This window comes from Notolepis coatsorum (genome assembly GCF_963971535.1).
Source record: "Notolepis coatsorum genome assembly, chromosome: 3".
NCBI lineage: Eukaryota > Metazoa > Chordata > Actinopteri > Aulopiformes > Paralepididae > Notolepis > Notolepis coatsorum.
This window is the reverse complement of record NC_140167.1, coordinates 181968867-181990969: the sequence shown is the minus strand read 5'-3', so window position 1 is coordinate 181990969 and position 22103 is coordinate 181968867. Positions and strand designations below refer to the sequence as shown.

The following is a 22103-nucleotide window of genomic DNA, read 5'->3' as shown; positions in this document are numbered from 1 at the left end:
AAGATGCACAAATGATGGCGTGGGATATGTTCTTTCTTACCGGTCTTTCATGCCTGATAGTTGTGTCCATGTGTGATAGAAGTCCCTGTCCAAATGTCCATGAGTCTGTCCATTCTGTATGTCCAGCTCACCCTCACAACTGAGACCATCACAGCTGGCAGAACTGACCTGTGCCTGACGCACTATTTGTATGAGAGCAAATAAATGTGTGCATGTGTATGCCTGCTGTTGCACTTACTGCATAGCAACCTCCCCTTTTAGTGAGTGTGTTTATGCTGCACCATCATTAACGGCACCACACACATTTGCAAAAGCCATCTCTTAATGGCTGCCAAATCCCCTGGCCAGAGCTGGACGGATGGAGATGAGGGGAGATGTGTGGTTGGCAGGATTAGAGGTAAAGCAGCACTCGGATCAGTGCCAGCAGACGACACCCTGAGCACTCAGACCCCTGCCCGACTCAAGAGGGGTGGACCAAGAGGGCCTGCAGATGTGTTCATAAGACTAGGGATCAGCAGCCCATTACTGGGGCGATCTGATCGGCAAGTGGATCAATGATATAAGATGTGGAGCAGGGAGTGGTATATAGGTTACGGCCAATATCTACAGCTAACTTCCTGTAGCTGAATTAAGCCTACTTGCATGTCCTTATACAAGGCCATCTTGGAAACCTAAGAGAATTTCATGGGCCAACATGCTGTAAGCAGTGATCTGTTGAGGACCATGTAAAAGATTGATCTCCTTCAGGTGGTCAAAGTTCATCTGTAGACCGAGGAAAAGTTAATGCACATCTTACACGTCCATATTAATAAGTGATCAGTCAACTCGTTTTCATAACATGTTGTGAAAGATTGAATTAAAATGAGTCTCGTATACCATTTAAAGACACATTCGCAAAAAGAAAATTGACGCGGTTAGGTTTACAAATGAAATCTTTATATATTTTTTCAAAAGAATTGAAGCCTATCCAATCTAAGCCAACTTCAATATTTTCACTGCCTCTCCACCCTGCAGCCACAAGGCAACAAGCCCGCCTGCTACAATAGTTTCCTCAGCACAACTACAGTAAACAAGTCTTTAGGAAACATGCTTGATTTTTCAGATACTTTTGCATTCAAACCTTTTATTTTGGTAAAATCATACAATAAATCGCACAGCTGAGTATTTCCCATGCAGTGCATTAGCTTCTAAGCTAGTACAGAAAGCAAAGTCTACATCTAAAGAGCTCTGGGGTTCTCCCTGGGGCATGGAGCAAGTCTTGGACAGGGCTCAGACTGCACAGTGCGTGTGCTGGACCCCCAGGTCATTCCAAAACAGCAGCGAGAGCCGCCATGGACGCCACTGTTGCAGCAGCAAGAGCCGCCATGGACGTCACTGTTGCAGCAGCGTGAGCCGCCATGGACGTCACTGTTGCAGCAGCGTGAGCCGCTATAGACGTCACTGTTGCAGCAGCAAGAGCCAACATGGACGTCACTGTTGCAGCAGCGAGAGCCGCTATGGACGTCACTGTTGCAGCAACGAGAGCCAACATGGACGTCACTGTTGCAGCAGAGGCGTTGCTCCATACATGGGGAGAAATCGAGAGGTGCCATATATGCAAATGCAACAATAGAGAATAAACCACATGTTTGTTTCTTTGAAGATTGCCATGTGCCAGACATTCACTGGAGAAAAATAATTATCAGGTCAAATTAGAGTAAAGAATCATAAACACAATGCACACAATTGGAGAATCCGAACACTTCTGCACTGATACGCTTAGGAAATTGATTTGCTCTTTTGACAACTATATTCCAAACCTTGGCATGTTTTTCTAATCTTTTTTTTTTCTTTTTTTTTTAATTTTGATGGTCAATTGGGAATCTTAATAGATGATTGAGCCTGATTAGGCCTTGAAACAGCTGTGGATATTATTTACTGAGTCCAATGCGTCTTCAACATTAAAAAGCTCACACTACCCCGAAATATATAAATTTCACGCATACAGGTGACATTCAACATTCAAGTGCCAGTGTTTTTGTACTGTCTTTTGGTCAAGTTTCTGAAACTTTCAAAGAATCACTTTGAGGCTTACAAAAATAAATATTTGTCAAAAATGCTTAATAAATTACACAAAACTAGCAGCAAAAGTAGAATCTAGAAATCTGTGTGCAAATGGCTAAATTCCCCCAACTGCTAAATCCCCTGGTCCCAAATAAATCCTGGTTAAACGTTGAGAACCCTTCCCGTTTGTAAACAAGCTGCGTTTTTTTTTGTCTTTTTTCTTCTTCTTTTTTCTCTCACAATCTCCTCACACACAATATTTGGAAGCTTAAGGTCACATATCCAAGACATCTATATAAAACTCTAGATGTGCAATAAAAGAACTTTTGTAAAACTCGATGGGCACGACGTACAAGGGCCTATACACCTAAATCAAGTAGCACCATTCAGTCTCAAGTTCTAAACACTGTCAGTGCATCCGCTTTTAGTTCAATTACTAAAAAAGTTTTCAAGGCACAACACACCCGAAGAGAAACACAAGAGCACTAAAGGTTAAATGCCCCATTTCTCCTCCTTTCATTGGCTGGTCCTCTTTAAGAGGAAAAGCCTGGTCTGGCTTAGTAGAGCCAGAGCTTTTTATACATGTCTGAGCAGATGAACTCCCGGAGGAGTTGACAGTACTTATGTCCTATAAGGAAGTGGACACTCCCTCCATCTTTGGCCACCTCCACAGTAAGATTTCGCAGCAATGGAAACCAAAGCCACTGACACAATGGTGGTGCACAGAAAACTGCACCCCAACTCCTAACCCCCCCCCACCCCTAAACCCCCCAGCGGTCGGAGTGCTGCTCTGCCCCGTTTGCTTTGTAACTGGTAAACCTCAGTGATCATTCTAATGCCTGTCTCGTCAAGATGAACTGTGCCTCCCAACGCAGCTTGAAAAGAGAAAACGTCTGTAATTAACTTAAGCCTGCGACTCAGTTCATATGTCTTTTCTCCTTGACCAAAAAACAAAACACTAGCATGCGTAGAACACCGTCTCAGGCCTTGTGGTTAAACGGTGAGATCGGTTAGGAACGCCGACGCCACGACACGCTATGCCCCCCCCCGATGCTATGGTCCTTATGCAGCCATTTTGAACTTCACTTTCAACATGGCAGGCATTTTTTGTTTTGATACATATTTTGTAAAAGAAACATCTGAAAAATCAAAAAACTGAACTCAGTTTTTCAACCGTGCACGCGGCTGCACTAAATATGTCTCAAGTAAAAAGAAAACAAAAAACACCGCCCACTTAAATGTAGCTAGCACTTGGTAACATACTAGCTGCCGTAACACTGTCAAGTCAATTGAGAAATGTGGAGGAACACGTTCCAGCATCGAGTGTCCTTGTTTTACATCTCAGTGAGTGTTGGCACTGAGCTTAATGACTTTGTGTTAATTAAGATCACAATTGGAATGGCTATATATATTTTTTCTTCTTCTTCTTCTTTTAAAGACTACCATATCCATTAAAAAGGAGCCTGTCCAGGATAGAGTGAGCGAAACAGAAAAAAAGTAATCAAACTCTTTGTCCCTTAAGATTAGAATACAGTTGCCTCACCGGGGCCGCCCGGCGGTGATCGGATGCGAGAGTGTTGGCTCCGGTTAGCTGTTTTACTGTAGAAACGGAGACATGTCGTCTCCTGCAAGAAATTTTGAAGTTCAAATGGAATCATGACTCGAGCGAGCCACAACACCCCAGTATTTGCCAAGGTTTGATTAAGTCCAAGCTTAAGTTTACTTTTCTAACGCTTTTCACCAAATAACAAAATAACAGTAATAACAAATTTAGAGCTCTTGGCCAAGTTCATTTGGTGAAATGACAACATTGATTTTTCCTGTTTAAATTCAAAAGGCACAGTACATTAACATACAAATGATCCTCAGGTTATTTCAATTAGTTAGCGGTTTTCTTTTTTTCCCCCACAAAGAAGTACTTTTAACAATGAAAGTCCGAGGTTGCTGTCGGACAATGCATGTCAGCGTCCATGCTCACTCTCTTATCTACGAGGTGAATCTCTGCGGTCTCCGGTGGAGTGCGCGGCGCCGGTGTCTTTCCCCGTTGCGTCGCGCTTGCACTTCAGTTTTGTGAGAAGCGAAGGGCAGAGAATCAGGGTTGGTAATGTACTGTGTGTCAGTGAAGCTACACAGGGAGGGGGGATTGTTATGGTCTGGCTAAAGTTAACATGTGGTTTCCGTGGGGTCGGGTTGACATGGCAACCTGTTCCTATGGGCGACTAGTTGCCCCACCAGTCCTGCCCGCCGCTGCCGGAGTGGCTGTAGTTTCCCCCGTAGCCGTCGTTGTTGTAGAAGTTGTTGCCAAATCCACCTGGAAGGGAGAGAGTAAAGAGGACAGTCAAGACGGGTTCCAGGTGAAAACACCTTTAACGCTACAGAAGGTTAACCTTTCACTACCACACTACAGAAGGTTAACCCTTTCACTACCACACTACAGAAGGTTAACCCTTTCACTAACACACTACAGGGTAACCCTTTCACTACCACACTACAGAAGCTTACCGTTTCACTACAGAAGGTTAACTCTTTCACTACAGTAGGTTAACCCTTTCACTTCCACTACAGAATGTTAACCCTTCACTACCACTACAGAAGGTTAACCCTCACTACAGAAGGTTAACCCTTCACTACCACACTACAGAAGGTTAACCCTTCACTACAGATGGTTAACCATTTGTAGTGTGGTAATGAAAGGGTTAATGTCAGTTCAGAGGACTGATAACTTACCTCCACCACCACCACGTCCGCCGATTCCTCCTCCTCCTCCTCCTCCTCCGTGACTGCCGCCGCGCGGTCCACCGCGTCCGCCACCGCCACCACCGCCACCGCCGAAGCTGCTGGATCCACCAGACGTCTGGCGGTAATCTCTGGCTCCGAAACCACCACCGAATCTACTGCGATAAGGAAGTTATAACATACGGTAAAGGCTTTTCCCCCAACTCAACACCCGACCACTAGAGGATGACCAGTAGTTTGAACAGAAGTGTCCTCTCACCCCTTGGACCGTCCCCGTGTAGGGCCCTTGTGCTGGTGCTCGTAGGCCAGGCTCTCCAGCCAGGAGGGTACCTCCTGCTTGGCCTCTACCAGGATATCCAGCAAGTCTTTGGTTATGTTGCTGTTTTTGTCGTTAAAGAACGACGTGGCCAGACCTGCACACAAACACAGGGAACCCGTTTTAATAAAGGCGGTAACTTAAAATATTATAACAAACAGCTGCCCACAAAGCTTCCATGTCCAATATCATCAACGGCTAAATAAAAGAAAATGGGCACATGGGGTGAAAACGAGGCGTGGTTCTGACCTAGGTTGCCCACACGTCCCGTACGGCCGATACGGTGGACATACTCCTCGATGTCACTGGGCAGGTCGAAGTTAATCACGTGCTTCACGTTGGAGATGTCCAGACCTCTGGCAGCGACCTGCAGGAGCACAGGGGGGAGAAAGATGGTGCTTAATAATCAAGGTGAATCACAAGAGGTGTAGAGACACCGCTGCCGTGTGAGTGAGTGACTACGTACAGCTGTGGCCACCAGGATGGGGCAGCGTCCGGAGCGGAACTGATTCAGCGCCTCCTCTCGGTCCCTCTGGGAACGGTCTCCGTGGATACTGGTGCAGGCGTAGCCCTCGCGGTACAGGAAGTCCTCCAGGGAGTCCGCTCCCTTCTTGGTCTCCACAAACACCAGAGTCAAGGACTCCTTGACTGTGCAGACAGGAAGTGGAGGAGAAGGAGGAGCACGAGAAGAGAAACAAATACAAAACACATTGAGAACAGTGTCTGCGGGCTGTACAAGTGAATTAAAAAAACAGTGAATGTCCAGATTGAGAAGAGAGATGGGAGCAGGAACTTAAAACTTATCATACAACAAGGCCAGGCGCTGCGAGACCATGAGAAGAGAACCAAAATGGCAACTGAAAATAGAGACAGGGTGCATAGAAGCTTTGCATTCACTGACAACTAGGCTTGGGCGGTATACATACGTTTCTTTCTAGATGGGATCGTCGCAGCGAGCGTGACGTCACAGACTGTGCGCCACGCAACGTTATAGTGTGTTCCTGACTTCCTGTGGGTCGCCCATCTCGCATGCGTGTTAATCTGCATGACAAATAAAGACTTGAATCTATAGAATGAGGTTATGGACCGATGGCCGTCCGTTTATTAAGGTCGAATGGACCATGGGTCCACTTCCATACATCGGACGATTGTGGATTCAGGTATCGGAGCGTTTTTCTAACGGTTTGAGAGTACGGATTCGGGAACACGTTGTTTGGGTAAGTAAGTTATGTTATGGTTAAGCGTATATGGAAGATGAATGTATGAGGGTCCGGATATTTTTTCTACAGGGGTTTACCGGCTTCAGCTGGGTTTTGATTATCAGTTTATTAACACATTCGTGACCAACCACGTATATATATGGGTTTCAGCGCCATGCTTAAAGGGCCAACCACGTATATATACGTGGCTAGGTTGTTTTGGCTTTTATTCCATTTTTTTTTATCAAATATTTTTCTTTTTCTTTTCTTTTTTCCAACATTAAACAAAACATATCACAATACAACAACAACAATACATAAAAAGACTTCCCAAGACAGTAACTCAACACCACATGACAAGACAACTGATACAACTGTACAGTGATCATCCTAACATGGACACTCGCTCGTTCTCTCCCCCCCCCCTCCCCCCGCTCACCCCAGGACCTCAACATGAGTCACACTCAATACATCACTCAGCAAAAAACAAGAATCAAAACAAACGTTTCCAAATTTATATGCGTTCCCTCAACTTTGCCACGCCATGAGCTGCTCTTATTTGTAAATAAAAGAAAAAGGAGGTTCCGGGGAGATCATATCCGTTTTATTCCATTGTAATATCCTACTCAATGTCACTGAGCGGCACTGCAGATTTACCCTACTCTTGGAATTCGGAAGTGCATTACCGGCCAGATCCTCATAGGGGTGCTGTCTCGATAATGCAGTGTTCCCCATTACAGACCGGTGTTAATTTTTTATTATGAATGGATTTTTCTGTGTAGCTGATCGCCTGAAATAGTTTTTGGGATGCTTAAATCAGTATGCAGTAAAGGATTATAGCATCAGCCAATGGACATATGGACCAGATGGCAATCGATAACTGGGAAATCCTTTTTGCAGTCCAACCGGCCACAGGTAGGAGCGATTTGACGTCAATTACAGCCCGATCGGGCGTTGCTCTCATAGCCATCCACCCAGTCAGCGAATTAGGCTACTGCCGGTATTGGTAATAAATAATCAGAAATGACGTCCCCCCGCCCCCCTTTCATGCATTCATGGTGGACCATGATACAGACAATATGCATTTTGAGTTTTATCTCTAGCTTGTCTATGGCCGAAACACCATTCGATTTAACATTATTAGCTTAGCGCCTTGTAACTCGCGTTCCAGGAAATACCCCAGAACATTCTGCTATAACGTTCTTATTCAAGACGCTATAAAATGGGAACGTATTGATGAAACAATTCATATTGAAGAGACGGTTTATAGTCAATTAGGGGTGGACGGTATGGTCTAAAATGTATATCACGGTATAATTTGAAGCATAGACGGTAACGGTATATATCACGGTATCAGTGTTTCCGTTAGAATAATTTTTTTTGCCTGATAGGCAGGCTATATAAAGAATGACATCCTCAAGGCATGTAGATTTATAATATTTTAACTTAAAACTAGGCTACTTTTGCGTAAGTCATTATATTCCAAATAAAATAAATCCCGAGTCCGTGCTGCTCCCATTGCAAACAGCCGGGCTGGATGCTGGATTTTGCTAGAAGCATATGTTGCTGCAGAGCCGCAGAGCCAGCGGCGCTTTCAGGCCTGGTCACAGCTTTCAGCCGTTGGGTGGGGGGGCGCTGTTGAGCGGACCTGACCTGAAAGCGCCGCTGGCTCTGCGGCTCTGCAGCTGCATGCTATTCGCAAATCCACTGCTGCCGCCGTCCTCCCGGCTCCCGCTGTAGCCGTCGTCATCATAACACTACACGCATATCATAATGTTTACAGCAAACTGTAGTTGATCACCAGGTATGTTTTATTAACGTAGAATAATTCATATAAGAAAAACGATAGGGACATCTCTTACCTTTCTCCACTGGTTAAAAATGCCAGGAACTGAAATTGAAACTTGCTGTGCCGTGGTGATATGCGTTTATTATGAAATGACAATTGCGTGTTGACACGCCCACTGCGCGAAGCCTCCTAAATAACTTTTTCCAGTTTGCACATATCTATTATCTATGACTAATTCTATCTATTTTTAGGGGCAAATGCGATTGAAATAGTTGCGCTGTGGTTACATGACGTCATTGCTATTTTAGAGCTACTCTACCGGTTACACGGTATAGTAAAAATCCATACCGTAGAGCAAATTAATACCGTTTATACCGTCCACCCCTAGTGTCAATTGACAATGGGAACGGACAGATTTAGCTCTACAAACAGCCTCATGCACAATGAAATCTTGTTATGATATGCTGGCCGTATAGAGTGGGCCCCGTCTAATCCCAATGGCCCTGAATGTGTTAATACAGATAAAATGTTGTGCGTCTGTATGTGTACCGTCGTGAGTTTGTGAGTCACGTTGGTCTCATTTCAGCCTCCGTTATTTGTTCCGTATGTCGTTTCATATCCGTGTGTCTCGTATGTGCGTGCTGTGCAGTTTGTTTACGTTGGTAACACGGGTCGCTAAGGAATTTAGGTTCGAGGTTGAAGAAAGTGCACATTTAGGTTGAAAGAATGGCGTTTCAATATAAGCATTCTTAAGATACCACAGTTATGTTGTGGATGTAAATTAACATTTGCTTATGTAAAAACAATGCATAAGACGAGACCTTTTCATTATAACGTCTTGCAACTATGGGTATGATTAAGATATCAAGTATTTACTCCGGGAAAATCTTCATGTATGGTGACAACAAAGTATATTGTTAAAGGGGAATCATCTTATAAATCGCTTTTCCCAGTGTTTAGCATTGTTTTCTAGCAATGTGGGGTTGTATCAACAATGTTGGCAGAGTTGACTCGCTATCCTACGTAGCAAGGAGCTGATCTGCATATCTAAGCGCGCTCTGTGGTTGAAGCCACCGCCCACAATTCTCTCAACAATGGAGCAGTGGGAACAATGTGGAAATAGTTTCCCTGTCACTTCCGAGCGAGACTCATACCCCTGCATTTACACACAATCGCGAGTCGAGCCACTCACACACACGCACGCTCATGGAGCGATCTCTCCCTCTGTCTCTATCTCTCCACCTGCATTTACACACAAGCACGAGTCGAGCCGCTCACACACGCGCTCACGGAGCGATCTCTGCCCTCTCTCTCTCTCTCTCTCATATGTATCACGCTGTGTGGGTGACTGTCACTCAAAGCGCATTGCTAGCGCAAAAACAGCTTGGAATCGAAAGTACTTGATTAGAAATACAAAACAATGAATTTTATTTATAAATTTTTTATAATTTCTTTTAAACCTTACAGATGTGTTCCATACTCTCAGGAATTGTGTAAAATTGCCCAAATAGTGAAAGGAATAGCAAAATAGGAGACTTTTAACTTAATTGGTCAAATTGTCAGTGTGTTTTGGTTTTTGGAGAGAAAGGTAGGCATGGCAACACTGACTCACCATTCGGGGTCGAATCAGCGGCGGGTCGAACCAGAAAAGGGTGCGTCTGTCTGAGTGAGAACGCTCCCCCCCCCCGTCCCGCCGCCCGCTGATTCGTCCCCGGGGGCGCTGAACCTGGACCGATGAAATAGGTGGTCTCGGGTGCGGGCCGGTGGGAGCGGGGGACATGACGCACACAACGTCGTTACTGTAATGCTTTCCACACAGCAACAACTGGACAATAGGGATGGGTACCTTTCACATTTGAACCGATACCGGTACCTGTGAATCGATACCGGTAACCAACGGTACCTTTTTTCGGTACTTTAGTCTCAAGAAATTTTATTTACCTACCTCAGTCGTGAAAAAAAATACAAACTTCAAATAACTAATTTCGACAGTTTTCGGCTTGCCATTGCTTTGACTGCTTTGTTGTTGAATCAAGTCAAATCCTAGGTAAGCATATATTGTGCGTGTGAACGTTGACATGAAAAGAAAAAAGTAAACGTTTTTCTTTTTCTTTTCGGTATCTCACTTGATTAGATACTCGGTAGTACCGACGTGTTTCGGTTCGGTACCTCAAAAGTACCGAATTCGGTACCCATCCCTACTGGACAATACCCACAAAAAGATTTTTTTTTTATCCACTTTCTCCCATTTTTCTATATTTTTTCTCCCATCCCAATTTTCGTATCATCCAATTCAACCCTCCCCTGTCACGAACGCTGTTTCTTGCCTCCCACAAGCCGGCTGCAATGTGGACTAAGTCATACATAGCACAAGTCCCCTCCGGTACAAGGTAACAGCAGTCACATCTTTTCACCTGCGCAGCTCGATCTCTGTGGCGAGGAGTAACGCGTGGGAGGCTCACGCTGCCCCCAACACTTCCTGATTCTACTGCGCAGGCGCACCAACCGACCTGTAGGAGTCGCTGTCCACAACGCCCGATCCCCACCCATCAGTTTCCCACCCTCTAATACTGCCAATTGTATTAGTACGGACAACCAGCCAAACTGAAAACAATGTGGAGAGCTGGATTCGAACACGCGAACCCAGCGTCTCCACATTGGTGGCGAGTGCCTTGCCCACTACACCACCTAGCCGCCCACCCACAAAAACGATATTTATGGGCAATTCGAAAGTTCAGACCTCAACCAAAAACAAGCATGTGGAGCCTCACAGCTCAGTGGATGAAAACATGAAGCCACGTTACAACGCACAGCACTTCCCTGGCTCGCATTAAGCCTGGCAATTTTGTTTGCCATTGCTATGTCTATACATTGGTTTCTTGTTCGAATGCATTTATTTCTATTAGACCAGTGGTGTCTCTAATGTTATCTAGCTACTGATAGCTCCCGATAATCAGTTTGGTGCTGGCTGGCGTTAGCTGCTAACGTTAGCTGCTAGCCACAATGCTATACTGTTATACTGGCATATTCCATTCACGTTAGCATGTAAGCTAACAATCGGCACCGATGAGACTAAACTCCGCTTTTGGTGTTCAATTGTGTTGTTAGTTTTGTTTAATCAACAAATGAGAGGCAGAACACAGTGAATGTATCCGTTTTGTTTATTGCACGTTCTTTGCTGAAAAATAAGTGCTACAGTGGCTATACTAGACTAGTAATAGGCTAAGCTAACTAGTGTTAGCCGTTAGCCCTGGGACATGCTCAAAAGCGGACTCTACAACACCATCCATTCGTGAGAAAAGGGGGTGGGTTATATTGACAAGGCTTGACAACAGAGGTTCAAATATAACTTCATATTTATTGGTTATTTGTTTATTTTATATCAGCATCCAGTCTCCGCCGCCGTTTTAACACTCTTCCTGTTTACATTTTCGAGCGTGACATCATTGCCTACGGCAAGCGTACATGCTCAAAACGCAAACCGTAAACAGAACTCGGAGCGAAACAAGACTGAAGTGTGTACACAAACTAGAGGGGGGAGAGGGAGGGGGGAAGTTCGCACCCGACCCGGAATGAGGACGGTACGGACCGGAACGGACCCGAATGAGTGAGTGAGAAAGCACCCTAAGCTATCTTCATGCAGTTGCCCTCGTCAAGCCTAGTTACTATGGTGATAACAGACTAGTGTGCTTTAGCAAGGCTGCCCATGACATCCATAATGCATCTCTTCACTTTCAACAGTAGCTGGGTGCACAAGTAACCATGGGAACAGTACAAAAGGTACTTTACGTTTAGGCGAGATCAAAGAGGACTTCTGGGTGACACCAATAAGGGGTGGGGGTTGATCCAGACACCGATATACCGTACTTTTCAGACTATAAGCCGCGGCTTTTTCCCCCATTTTTTGACCCTGCGGCTTATATAACGGTGCGGCTTATATGTGACTCGACGTGACCAAACCCGAAAATGTTAAAATCTAAATATTGCTTTTTTGACTGCATTGAAATGTTATTTATATGTTCCCTTATTTGCTAAACTTAATACAACTTGTAAATGAGTTAATTATTGTTATTTGTCCGACAGTATTGTGTCCCAATGCTAATTACATATGGTAATTAAACATTAAAACACCTGCGGCTTATAGTCCAGTGCGGCTTATATATGTACACATCATTCAATTTAGCTGCTGCGGCTTATAGTCAGGTGCGGCTTATAGTGCGAAAAGTACGGTAATACTTAGGCCATGACATTGCGATTTATTATGTTATTACAGTGAAATATGTAGTTTAGCGTGTTCCACCGCCTACTCCCTATTCCTAGGAGCAATATCAAGTTATCCAACACAGTTGGTCTGTTGTGCATTCAACTTGCTGTGAACCAACAGGTCTGTGCCAATATCAGATCTATGTCACGGCCGTCGGACTCATGGAAGACTGGGGGGCTCCGTTTCTACGGGGAACCCACCAATTAGTCCATATTGAGCTGGCAAACGCCACTGTTGAAAATGTTCCCAGGCAGCAACGCAGAGCCAAAAAGGTCTCCTTTGGCCACAGGGAGTTTGGGAGGGGGGGGGCGGAGCTTGGGGGTTGAGGTGGAGAGAAGAGAACATTTATCGAGATGCAATACAAGATCTGCTGCTCCACTAAAAGCAGTCTTCCCTTGGTGCATGGCAAGTGTTACTCGCTGCGCCTAGAAGTTCATAATCGGACAGGAGAAGGAAAAGAAAATAGAAGAAAAAAGGGTGAAAAAAAGACAGGATGTGTGAGCTGGGGAAGGAGGGGGTGAGGTGCGAGATGTCTCTGGCTTGTGGGTCAAGCCAGAGCCAAAGACAGTGTGGTTGAGTCTTTACTTACCGGGTTTATCTGGTACGTCGGGAATACTTTCCGGAACATCAGGGGGAATGACTGAGATAAAAATGAGACCGCCCAGTTAACGCAAAGCTGCTCATCGTTACTTTCACAGCTTTTATTAAAGAGTTAAACGAGAAGGAAGCTCCTCAAATACATTCTTGGTGTGTTGACTGTAGTTACGCGGCGGCCATTTTGCTCTTACTTCGTGTGGGAATCGGGGGGTGGGAAGGAACCCAACCGAGTGACATAAGCGGAAAATGGCCGCCGTGTGACTACGCGCCTGTGCTTACCCCTAAATAAGCATAACCCAATTGCTCCAAACGGTCTTTAGGGAGACTTAACACATTTTAGCTTACAGGGATGTGGCTAAGTCAATATTAGCTTAGCATGAGTCAGACGGACAAACACAGGAGGATGGGGGCACAAGGAGAAATATGAAATCTTTTACAACTCAATGCATTTATCATAAAAAAAATATAAACACAGCATAATATTTGTGCGTGCGTTTCTCACCTGTAGCGTTGAGCAGGTCAAGAAGGAAAGACCTCTTGTCGTTCTCCTCCACCCAGACCACCTTCTGGGTGATGTTTTCTGAGGTGGAGCCCACACGGCCCACAGCCAAGAAAATGTAGTCCTCAAGGAAATCACGGGCCAGGATCTGAAATGGAATTAAAATCGATAAATTGGCCATAATATACCAAGACTGAGATGTGCAGATCTGTGCACTGATTGGCTAGCCATATCTACCTGGATCTCCTTGGGGAAGGTGGCACTAAACATCATGGTCTGGCGAATGCCTTTGGGTGGCATGGTGTCCTGTTCCACAATGCGCCTGATCTGGGGCTCAAAGCCCATGTCCAACATACGGTCAGCCTCGTCCAGGATCAGGTAGCTAGAGAGGACACGGCACAGACACTTAGACCATGACACCGTCTGCCGTGTCAAAAACACATTCTTCTGCGGGCAGCTGGGTAGCGCAGTGGACTAAACACTCGCCTACCACCGCAGAGACTCTGGGATCGAATCCAGCAGTCAGCGGTACCTCCGGCTTGGTCAGTCGTCCCTACCAACACAATTGGCAGTTAGCAGGTGGGAAGCCGGTGTGGTATGTGTCCTGGTCGTTGTAAACTGCGACTCCCACTGGTCGGTCGGGGCGCCTGTTCAGCAGGGAGGGGATCTGGGGTAAATTGCGTGAACCTCCGCACACGTTACATTCCCCCAGTGAAACTCCTCGCTGTCAGGTGAAAAGAAGCGGCTGGCGACTCCACATGTATCGGAGGACGCATGTGGTGGTTCTAGACCCTCCCCAGGCCAACAGTGGGGCAATGCACGCAACGACCAGGAAGGGAATTGGCATGACTAAATTGGGATGGGTGAAATACAGAAAAAATACCTAAACAAATTTAAATAAACATTCTACTATTCAAAAGCCCGGCATGTAAAAATACACCTCTCCCCGGTACTGACTTGCAGTAGTCGAGTCCAATCTTGCCCCTCTCCATCATGTCGACGAGGCGCCCGGGCGTGGCCACCAGCAGGTGGCAGCCTCTCTCCAGTTCTCTTATCTGCTGGCCGATGTCTGCTCCTCCGTACACCACGCAGGGACGCACCTTGGAGCGGTAGGCCACCTAGAGCGGGAGAAGAGGGGATTCAAGAGAGATTTAAGCTACCCACTCGATAATAATTCATTACATTTATATAGCGCTTTTCTAGACAGAGTGCTCCCCACAATGTAGGGCGGAAATGTCCTCCTTCACTGGTAGCACCCAACCTTGGGCTACGCAGGCTCAATGCCTGCCATACACTGGCACTAGGGCTGGGCGATATGGCCTCTAAATGATATCGCGATATTTTTTGGCCATATCACGATACACGATATATATCGCAATATTTTGACATTTCCTCTAAAGCACTTAAAAATGCTTGATTTAACCCTTTGATGCATACAATAACGCCAATATGATGATTATAATAAGTCCCTGTAAAATATGTTTGCATTATTAAACCATGAAGATCCTTTAAAAAATTATTAAATGAAAATGTACTAAGAGTAGTCTACTGACAGACTAATAAAAAAAAATTACATCCAAGACAATTTATATAAAAACTATTGGGTGCCTAAGACTTTTGCACAGTACTGTGTTTTCTATCCACTTTAGCCAAACCACACACATATTATATATATATATATATATTTTTTTTTTTTTCGGACTATAAGCCGCGCCTTTTCCCCCCATTTTTCGACCCTGCGGCTTATATGTGACTCGACGTGACCAAACCCAAGCAAATATTGCTTTTTTGACTGCATTGAAATGTTATTTATCTGTTCCCTTATTTGCTAAACTTAATACAACTTGTAAATGAGTTAATTCTTGTTATTTGTCCGACAGTATTGTGTCCCAATGCTAATTATATATGGTAATTAAACATTAAAACACCTGCGGCTTATAGTCCAGTGCGGCTTATATATGTACACATCATTCAATTTAGCTGCTGCGGCTTATATTCCGGTGCGGCTTATAGTGCGAAAATTACACACTACTGTGAGAAAATAATAACACACAAAGGGATAATGGCTTATAGCAGACTTAATGATTTTAGAATATTTCAGATAATGAAATGTTTATATAATCAACTATCCAGTTAGTATTTATACTGTAACGTTTGGCTACTTTAAATCATTGAATGTAGAGAGAGAGCGAGAGAGAACGCGTTTGCGTTTTGAGCGTATAAGCTGCCGTAGGCGATGATGTCACAAATACCGAGATGTCCCACTATGTTACCCGTTTATTGCACAATGTTGTTTTATTGGATTCTATTATATGTTGTACTACTGTATTGCACATCGTTACGGGCAAGACCACCCGCATTTCATTGTATACTTGTATGCCGTGACAAATAAAACTCTTGACTTGAATGTAAACACAGGAAGTTGAACACACGGGAGATTGAAACTGGATGCAAGAAACGAATAACCAATAAATATGAAGTTATCTTTAAACCGCTGTTGTTAAGCGTCGTCAATATAACCCACCCCCTTTTCTCACGAATGGAACTAGTGTCGTGGAGGCGTCTCTACATTTCGTAGCTCCATTTCTGCAGACCCCTCTCCGATTGGTTGAGCTCCATTTCTGCAGACCCCTCTCTGATTGGTTGAGCGCGCGCATGCGCATGAGCCGCGACAAGCTCCTCCAGGAATCGAAACTCTGTTAAGCTCCAGAGAGAGGCTGAAAACCCAGTTCTTGCCCAACGGATGGGAACCGAATCCCGGATCCGAGGTTTCTGATGACTACCCCCAAAACATGGAGGTCGCGAACGCAATTTATACGCATGGAAGTATTGATTACGCCATAACAAATCATTAAAATACTATTGACAGGACCTAAATAACTTATGTACATATACCGATATGCCCTACTCTGTTTACTTGTTTTATTGCACAATGTCGTTCTATTGACAGGACCTAAATAACTTATGTACATATACCGATATGCCCTACTCTGTTTACTTGTTTTATTGCACAATGTCGTTCTATTGGATTCTATTATAGGTTATTACTATTGTATTATGCACATTGTTGCGGGCAAGACTACCCGCATTTCATTGTAAACATGTATGCAAATAAACAACTTGTGACAAATAAAACTCTTGACTTGACCACCAGCCTCTCTTTCTTAAGGCATTAACTGGGTTAATTAATCTAAATGTTATATTGTAACTGTCTAGTTAGGCATTAACTGTGTTAATCTAAATGTTATATTGTAACTGTCTAGTTATTGATTGATTGATTGAAAACTTTATTAACAGATTGCAGAATGGGTACAGTACAGTACAGCTCAATACATACAATTGTTAAGGGGATGCAGACCCCAGAGAAAGACTTTCATCTTGTTTACATCAGGGTCCCCCATTTTCAATTCATCGTAACATATATTACATCAGGGTCCCCCATTTTCAATTCATCGTAACATATATGACATACAGATACAGTACAAACTGTGTTAATCTAAATGTTACATTGTAACCGTCTAAAGCATTAACTGGGTTAATCTAAATGTTACATTGTAACTGTCTAGTTAAGGCATTAACTGGGTTAAGTTGGGAGTGCGTCATGGTACAGTTACAGTAAGTGGGGAGTGTAAACACGTCACGTGAAATAACGTTATGTGAATAAACCTATAACGTTACAATGTACAGTACAGCTGGCTGTGTTGTGAATAACGTTATGTGAATAAACCTATAACGTTACAATGTACAGTTTCTGACAGCTGGCTGTGTTGTGAAATGTGCATAATGTTATGAATAAACCGCGGAGTCACGCGAAATAACGTTATACGCGAATCTGGTCGTACATTTCTTTTGCCTTTTACCAGGTGACGAGCTAAACCAATCAGAGGGGCTTCGCTCAACCAATCAGAGAGGGGTCTGCAGAAATGGAGTTCAACCAATCAGAGAGGGGTCTGCAGAACTGGAGCTACGAAATGTAGAGACGCGTCGTGGAGTCCGCTTTGAGCGCTTCCAGGGTTAGCAGCTAAGAGCTAACGCTAGTTAGCTTAGCCTATTTATGGTTTAACTTAGCAGCTAACGTTAGCCCATTGCTCGCATCAATTATATTGCATGTCATTGAAGGTCCGCGCTGGTCTGTGTAATGAAATTACAATTGCATGTCATTTAAGGTCCGCGCTGGTCTGTTTATAATGAAATGAGAGGAACGCTCTGCACTAAAGCAAGTCTCATATCAGCCGCGACAACATATACTCGATGTTCACGATATAGTAATTTACTACATCTCACGTAGAACAAGCCGCGATACATCGAGTATACTCGATATATCGCCCAGCCCTAACTGGCACCAGGCACACATCACACTACACAATGGCTGAACGGCTCAGGAGACAGGGATTGACGTCAGCCAATTAAGGGAAAGGGATGATTAGGTGGCCTTGATGTCAGAGACCTGATTGGGAATTTGGCCAGGAACGTCATGGGAACCTCCTTCTCTTTGCGATAGGCGTCCTGGGTTCTTTAACGACCGAGATTCAGTCAGGATTAGGCATGGGCCGGTTACCGGTTTGACGCGGTTTGAAAACATTGCAGTGTCAAAACCACTAATATTATGTTCAGACGGTAGGCGCCGATGGTATACGCTAGCAAGCTATTAAAAAAGAAACGATTCAAAAGGAACACGCCAACTTTTTGGGAAAGTGGAGCAATCTTCCATTTACTTATGTATTTTTAGGCGGATTTTCAGAAAATAGGGCTCGGGCTTAAAGGTCAACCTCCACGTTGTATTTTTGTTCAATAAACAATGTGGACTAGGCCAACAGTGGCTTTCATGAAGGGGAAAAAAAAGTATTGAAATTGACCCAGTTTTAGCGTTTTTATCAAAACATTTTGTCTGCCCAACACAATCACCACGCACGTGCATATTTTAATCAATGGTTCATAACGTGCGCGTGTAATGTCGTCACAACAGGTGTTGGTCACCAGGGGGCTCACCAGGGGGCGCTGAGATTCACACAGCTAGTGGCAGGCAGAGAGCCTTGCTACCATAGATATATGCTTGCTACTACTAGCCGAATGAAAATGTATCCGTTTCACCTCACTATTGCTCCGTGATTATAGCCATCCATCCATCTCTAAAGCTAACCACTATTTGTAAAAGCCACAACCACGTTACCATATTTGTAATAATGTAAATCATTGTGTCGTTGTACACATTGTGTTTATAACGTTAGTAGATAACATAGCTTAGCTTGGTAGCTATTGTGCTAACAACATATCACGACATCCGGCTCGCTGGCCGGCATGAACGGCCGACCCAAAATGGTTCTCTCCTCTGTACACCCCGTCCCCACGGGTGCCCTGCCGGGGGGCCCATGGACGCGAGGGCGGCGGCAGCCGCAGGGCGCCCGAGCCCGCCAAGGCTAGTGTTACACGATAGCTATGAGCTAACTAGCGCTGCGGGCTCCGGCGCCCCGCGGCCGCCATCGAGTCCACAAGCTCCTCCGCGGGGACGGGGGCACACAAGGAGAGAGCCACCCGCAGGGACGGCGGGCTATAGGCTAACGTCAGTGAGTGTAGTGGTCCCGACTGCGTGTAGCAGGGACGGCGGAGATATAGGCCAACTGTGATGCACCGAGTGAGCCACCATTGATCTAGTACTATGACCCGGATGGACATAAGGCATACGTTTCCTGAAGTGACGTCACGGCCGTGCTAGGTGCTAGCGTCTGATAAGCTTTTAGATTCGGCTCATTAATATGCACCTGTAGTGACGTCGGCGTTTGATAAGCTTTTTTGATTCGCGTGTGCATGTTATTCGTGCATGGACCTTTTTAACTCTTTCAGAGTGGCATTTCCGGTGTCAAATGGAAAAAAATAAAGAATGAAATTATATACCAATGATGTAAACTACCCATAATTGATCAGTAGGGTTTAACCTAGAGGTTGGGCTTTAAGAGGTTAATCCAGTAAGAATAGTTCCCGCTGTGTGTAATACAGACAGTCTTCACACATTCATAAATAACACAGAAAAGCTGATCACAAGCACTCTGTAATAAAAATAAGTTTTGTTCAATGGTTTCAATGTTTTTTTTTACCGAATACCGTGACATACCGTCAAACTAGGGCTGGGCGATAAAACGATAACGATAACTATGGCGATAAATTATTTCCTCGAAATAAACATGAAACATGGTCGCAAAGTTTCGATATATCGATTTCCAAGCTTGGCTCCGTTCAGCCTCGGCTCAGCACACTCACTAACAACAACCAACGTTGCGTGATGACGTGCATACGCACAACAGCTAACAACCAATCAGTGAAGGAGATGGCCGAGAGCGAACGAGATCCGGAAGGAGACCCAGAGGTACTAGGACTCACTCAACAACAAGGCTTGCTAGGCTAATTAGCTTGCACGGCGTTGTTTTATATATTTACGTGCCGAGTGTGTGCGTGTTTTGAATTCTGAGGCCACGTTTAAGTAGTGTGGGGTATACAGTGGACGTCGTTTCAATATATTGTGGCGGAAGAGAGTATTTTAGTGTCATATTTAGCACATTGTCATGGAATACACCGCTTATAAACAACAGGCTGGCTAGGATAACTGTTTTATATATTTACGTGCAGAGTATGTGTGTGTTTTGAATTCTGAGGCCACGTTTAAGGTCGCTTTCACATATAGTTTTGGTGGACTCGGTGCGGTTCTGGTGGTGAAGTTGCAACATTGTTGCTTTCTTCATTTGGTTCGCCTGCGTTCACATAGAGAAATCTGTCAGCGCACCGAGACCTTCTGAACAATGTCACGCGGTCGAAAAGGGCGCTTGTCTATTGGACAGTGGAAATGTGTGTGGCTGCAAGCCGTGTGTGCGCGCGCGCGTGTGTGTGGACTGTCTGCGAGCTCTCAAGATCAGCGGAGCGAGTTTTGACTGATCCATTGTTCTATTGAAGCACATTACCACCATCCTCTCGCTAAACAACTTGTAGACCAATAATAATAATATAATAATAGTATTGACGTGGCATTGATCCATTATTAATGCCGTGCGCCTCGGTAATAATAATAAGCCGCGTTTTTCTTCCTTCTTCCCAAGATGCACAGTTAGATATATAGATAGATAGATAGATTAGATGCAGTGTGCTTGTTTTGCAGTGAGTGCTGCAAGCAGTGGTAATAATAATCACTTCCTATATTTGGTCCGCTGAAGCCGAACCGAGACCTACGTTTTCAGGCGGACTAGAGTTCGCCTGCTTGGTCCGCGGACATTTCGACGCGCATTCACACAGACCCGAAAAACCGGACTATCGAATTCTGGTCCGAAAGTCCGGACCAAACAGCCCCTGTGTGAAAGCGACCTAAGTAGTGTGGGGTATACAGTGGACGTTGTTTCAATATATTGTGGCGGAAGAGAGTTTTAGTGTCATATTTATTGTCATGAGATACTCCGCTTGTCGGCCACTGCTAACGTGCGCGGACTGATGACGACATCAACTCGACTTGAGACATTCGCAGCAGCATAAGAAGTTAATAAAATTTGACAGACATTATATCGACGATAATTATCGATATCGAATTATATGAAAATAATTTTATAATTTTATCAGGATAACGTTTTTGGTCATATCGCCCAGCCCTACGTCAAACGTGGTATTTTTGCCCAAGGTTATCATACCATCAAAATGTCATACCGGCACATGCCTAGTCAGGACCTCGATTAAGCGTCCCGTCCGAGCGAGGAAAGAGAATCAAAAGCAAGCTTTCAGCTCCTCGCTGGTCTTCGTGCGACATGTGCGGTGGCCTTACCTTCCTAGCCTCGTCGTAGATCTGCAGGGCCAGCTCTCTAGTGGGAGCCAGCACCAGAGAGATGGGGTACTGCTTACGGCGTCCGTACTTGCCGTTCTCCTGTGGAGAGGACGAGGAAAACATGTCAACATAACGTGAGCAGAAGGAGTGTAGGAACAATTTGTGGAGGAAGTCTACATCTAGCCCTATGTTCCCACATTTCTAAGATCTCTCAAAATTAGGCCTCATGTTCCCACAGCCCTATGTTCCCAGATAAACCCTCTACTACCAGAGGACAATTGGATAATAGGTTGGGTGTAATTGGCTACCAAATTAAGAGAAAGGGGGTAAAATCAGATGCAATTCATGAAAAAAGGAAATGTGGGAACATAGCAGGGCTCTACGCTAACCTTTTCACCAAGGAGCACATGTGCTCCTAAATGAAAATATTTAGGAGCACCAAGAAATTTAGGAGCACACAAAAATATTTAGGAGCACAGTGAAAATATTTCAAGTAACAGATTTTTTTATTTTTATATAAATGTATATTTGTACTGTGCGTGCATGTGCAAACGGGAACGGGACACATCTGTGCAATAGCACATACCACCAAAGTCACTGGCCCACTGTGTGTGTGTGTATCTGCATGTGCAAACAGGAATGGGACACAGACATTTGAACTATTAAGTGATTAACGCCTACTGTGGCAAAGTTGTAGCCAACAACTAGGCCTAATAAAAAAGCCAGTGACATTGAACAAAAAGGAGACACTGGCATTACCACCAGGGCCATCAGTAGAGAGGACTGCCTTTTCGGTATACTACCTTTGCTAAAACTGTGTTCTCTGGGTGGTAACTACTGGAATAGCCTACCAGTTGTGATTAGA

At 44.7% G+C, this 22103-nt stretch overlaps 1 protein-coding gene across 3 annotated transcripts in view; it reads right to left on the bottom strand.

Moving 5' to 3' along the window:
- Positions 1-914: 914 nt before the first annotated feature.
- ddx3xa (DEAD-box helicase 3 X-linked a) overlaps positions 915-22103 on the bottom strand; it is a 40297-nt gene continuing 19108 nt past the window's right edge. For 2 of the 3 annotated variants that reach the window (XM_084310765.1, XM_084310763.1), the window contains 10 exons: positions 21239-21337; positions 14401-14561; positions 13681-13825; positions 13447-13591; positions 12937-12987; positions 5562-5743; positions 5345-5462; positions 5039-5192; positions 4771-4937; positions 915-4354 (listed from right to left, as the gene is read on the bottom strand). In XM_084310765.1, the coding sequence (XP_084166891.1) occupies positions 4263-4354; positions 4771-4937; positions 5039-5192; positions 5345-5462; positions 5562-5743; positions 12937-12987; positions 13447-13591; positions 13681-13825; positions 14401-14561; positions 21239-21337 (1314 nt within the window). In that variant the 3' untranslated portion in view covers positions 915-4262. The remainder of the gene's footprint in view (positions 4355-4770; positions 4938-5038; positions 5193-5344; positions 5463-5561; positions 5744-12936; positions 12988-13446; positions 13592-13680; positions 13826-14400; positions 14562-21238; positions 21338-22103) is intronic. The other variant, XM_084310764.1, reaches the window with a different exon arrangement.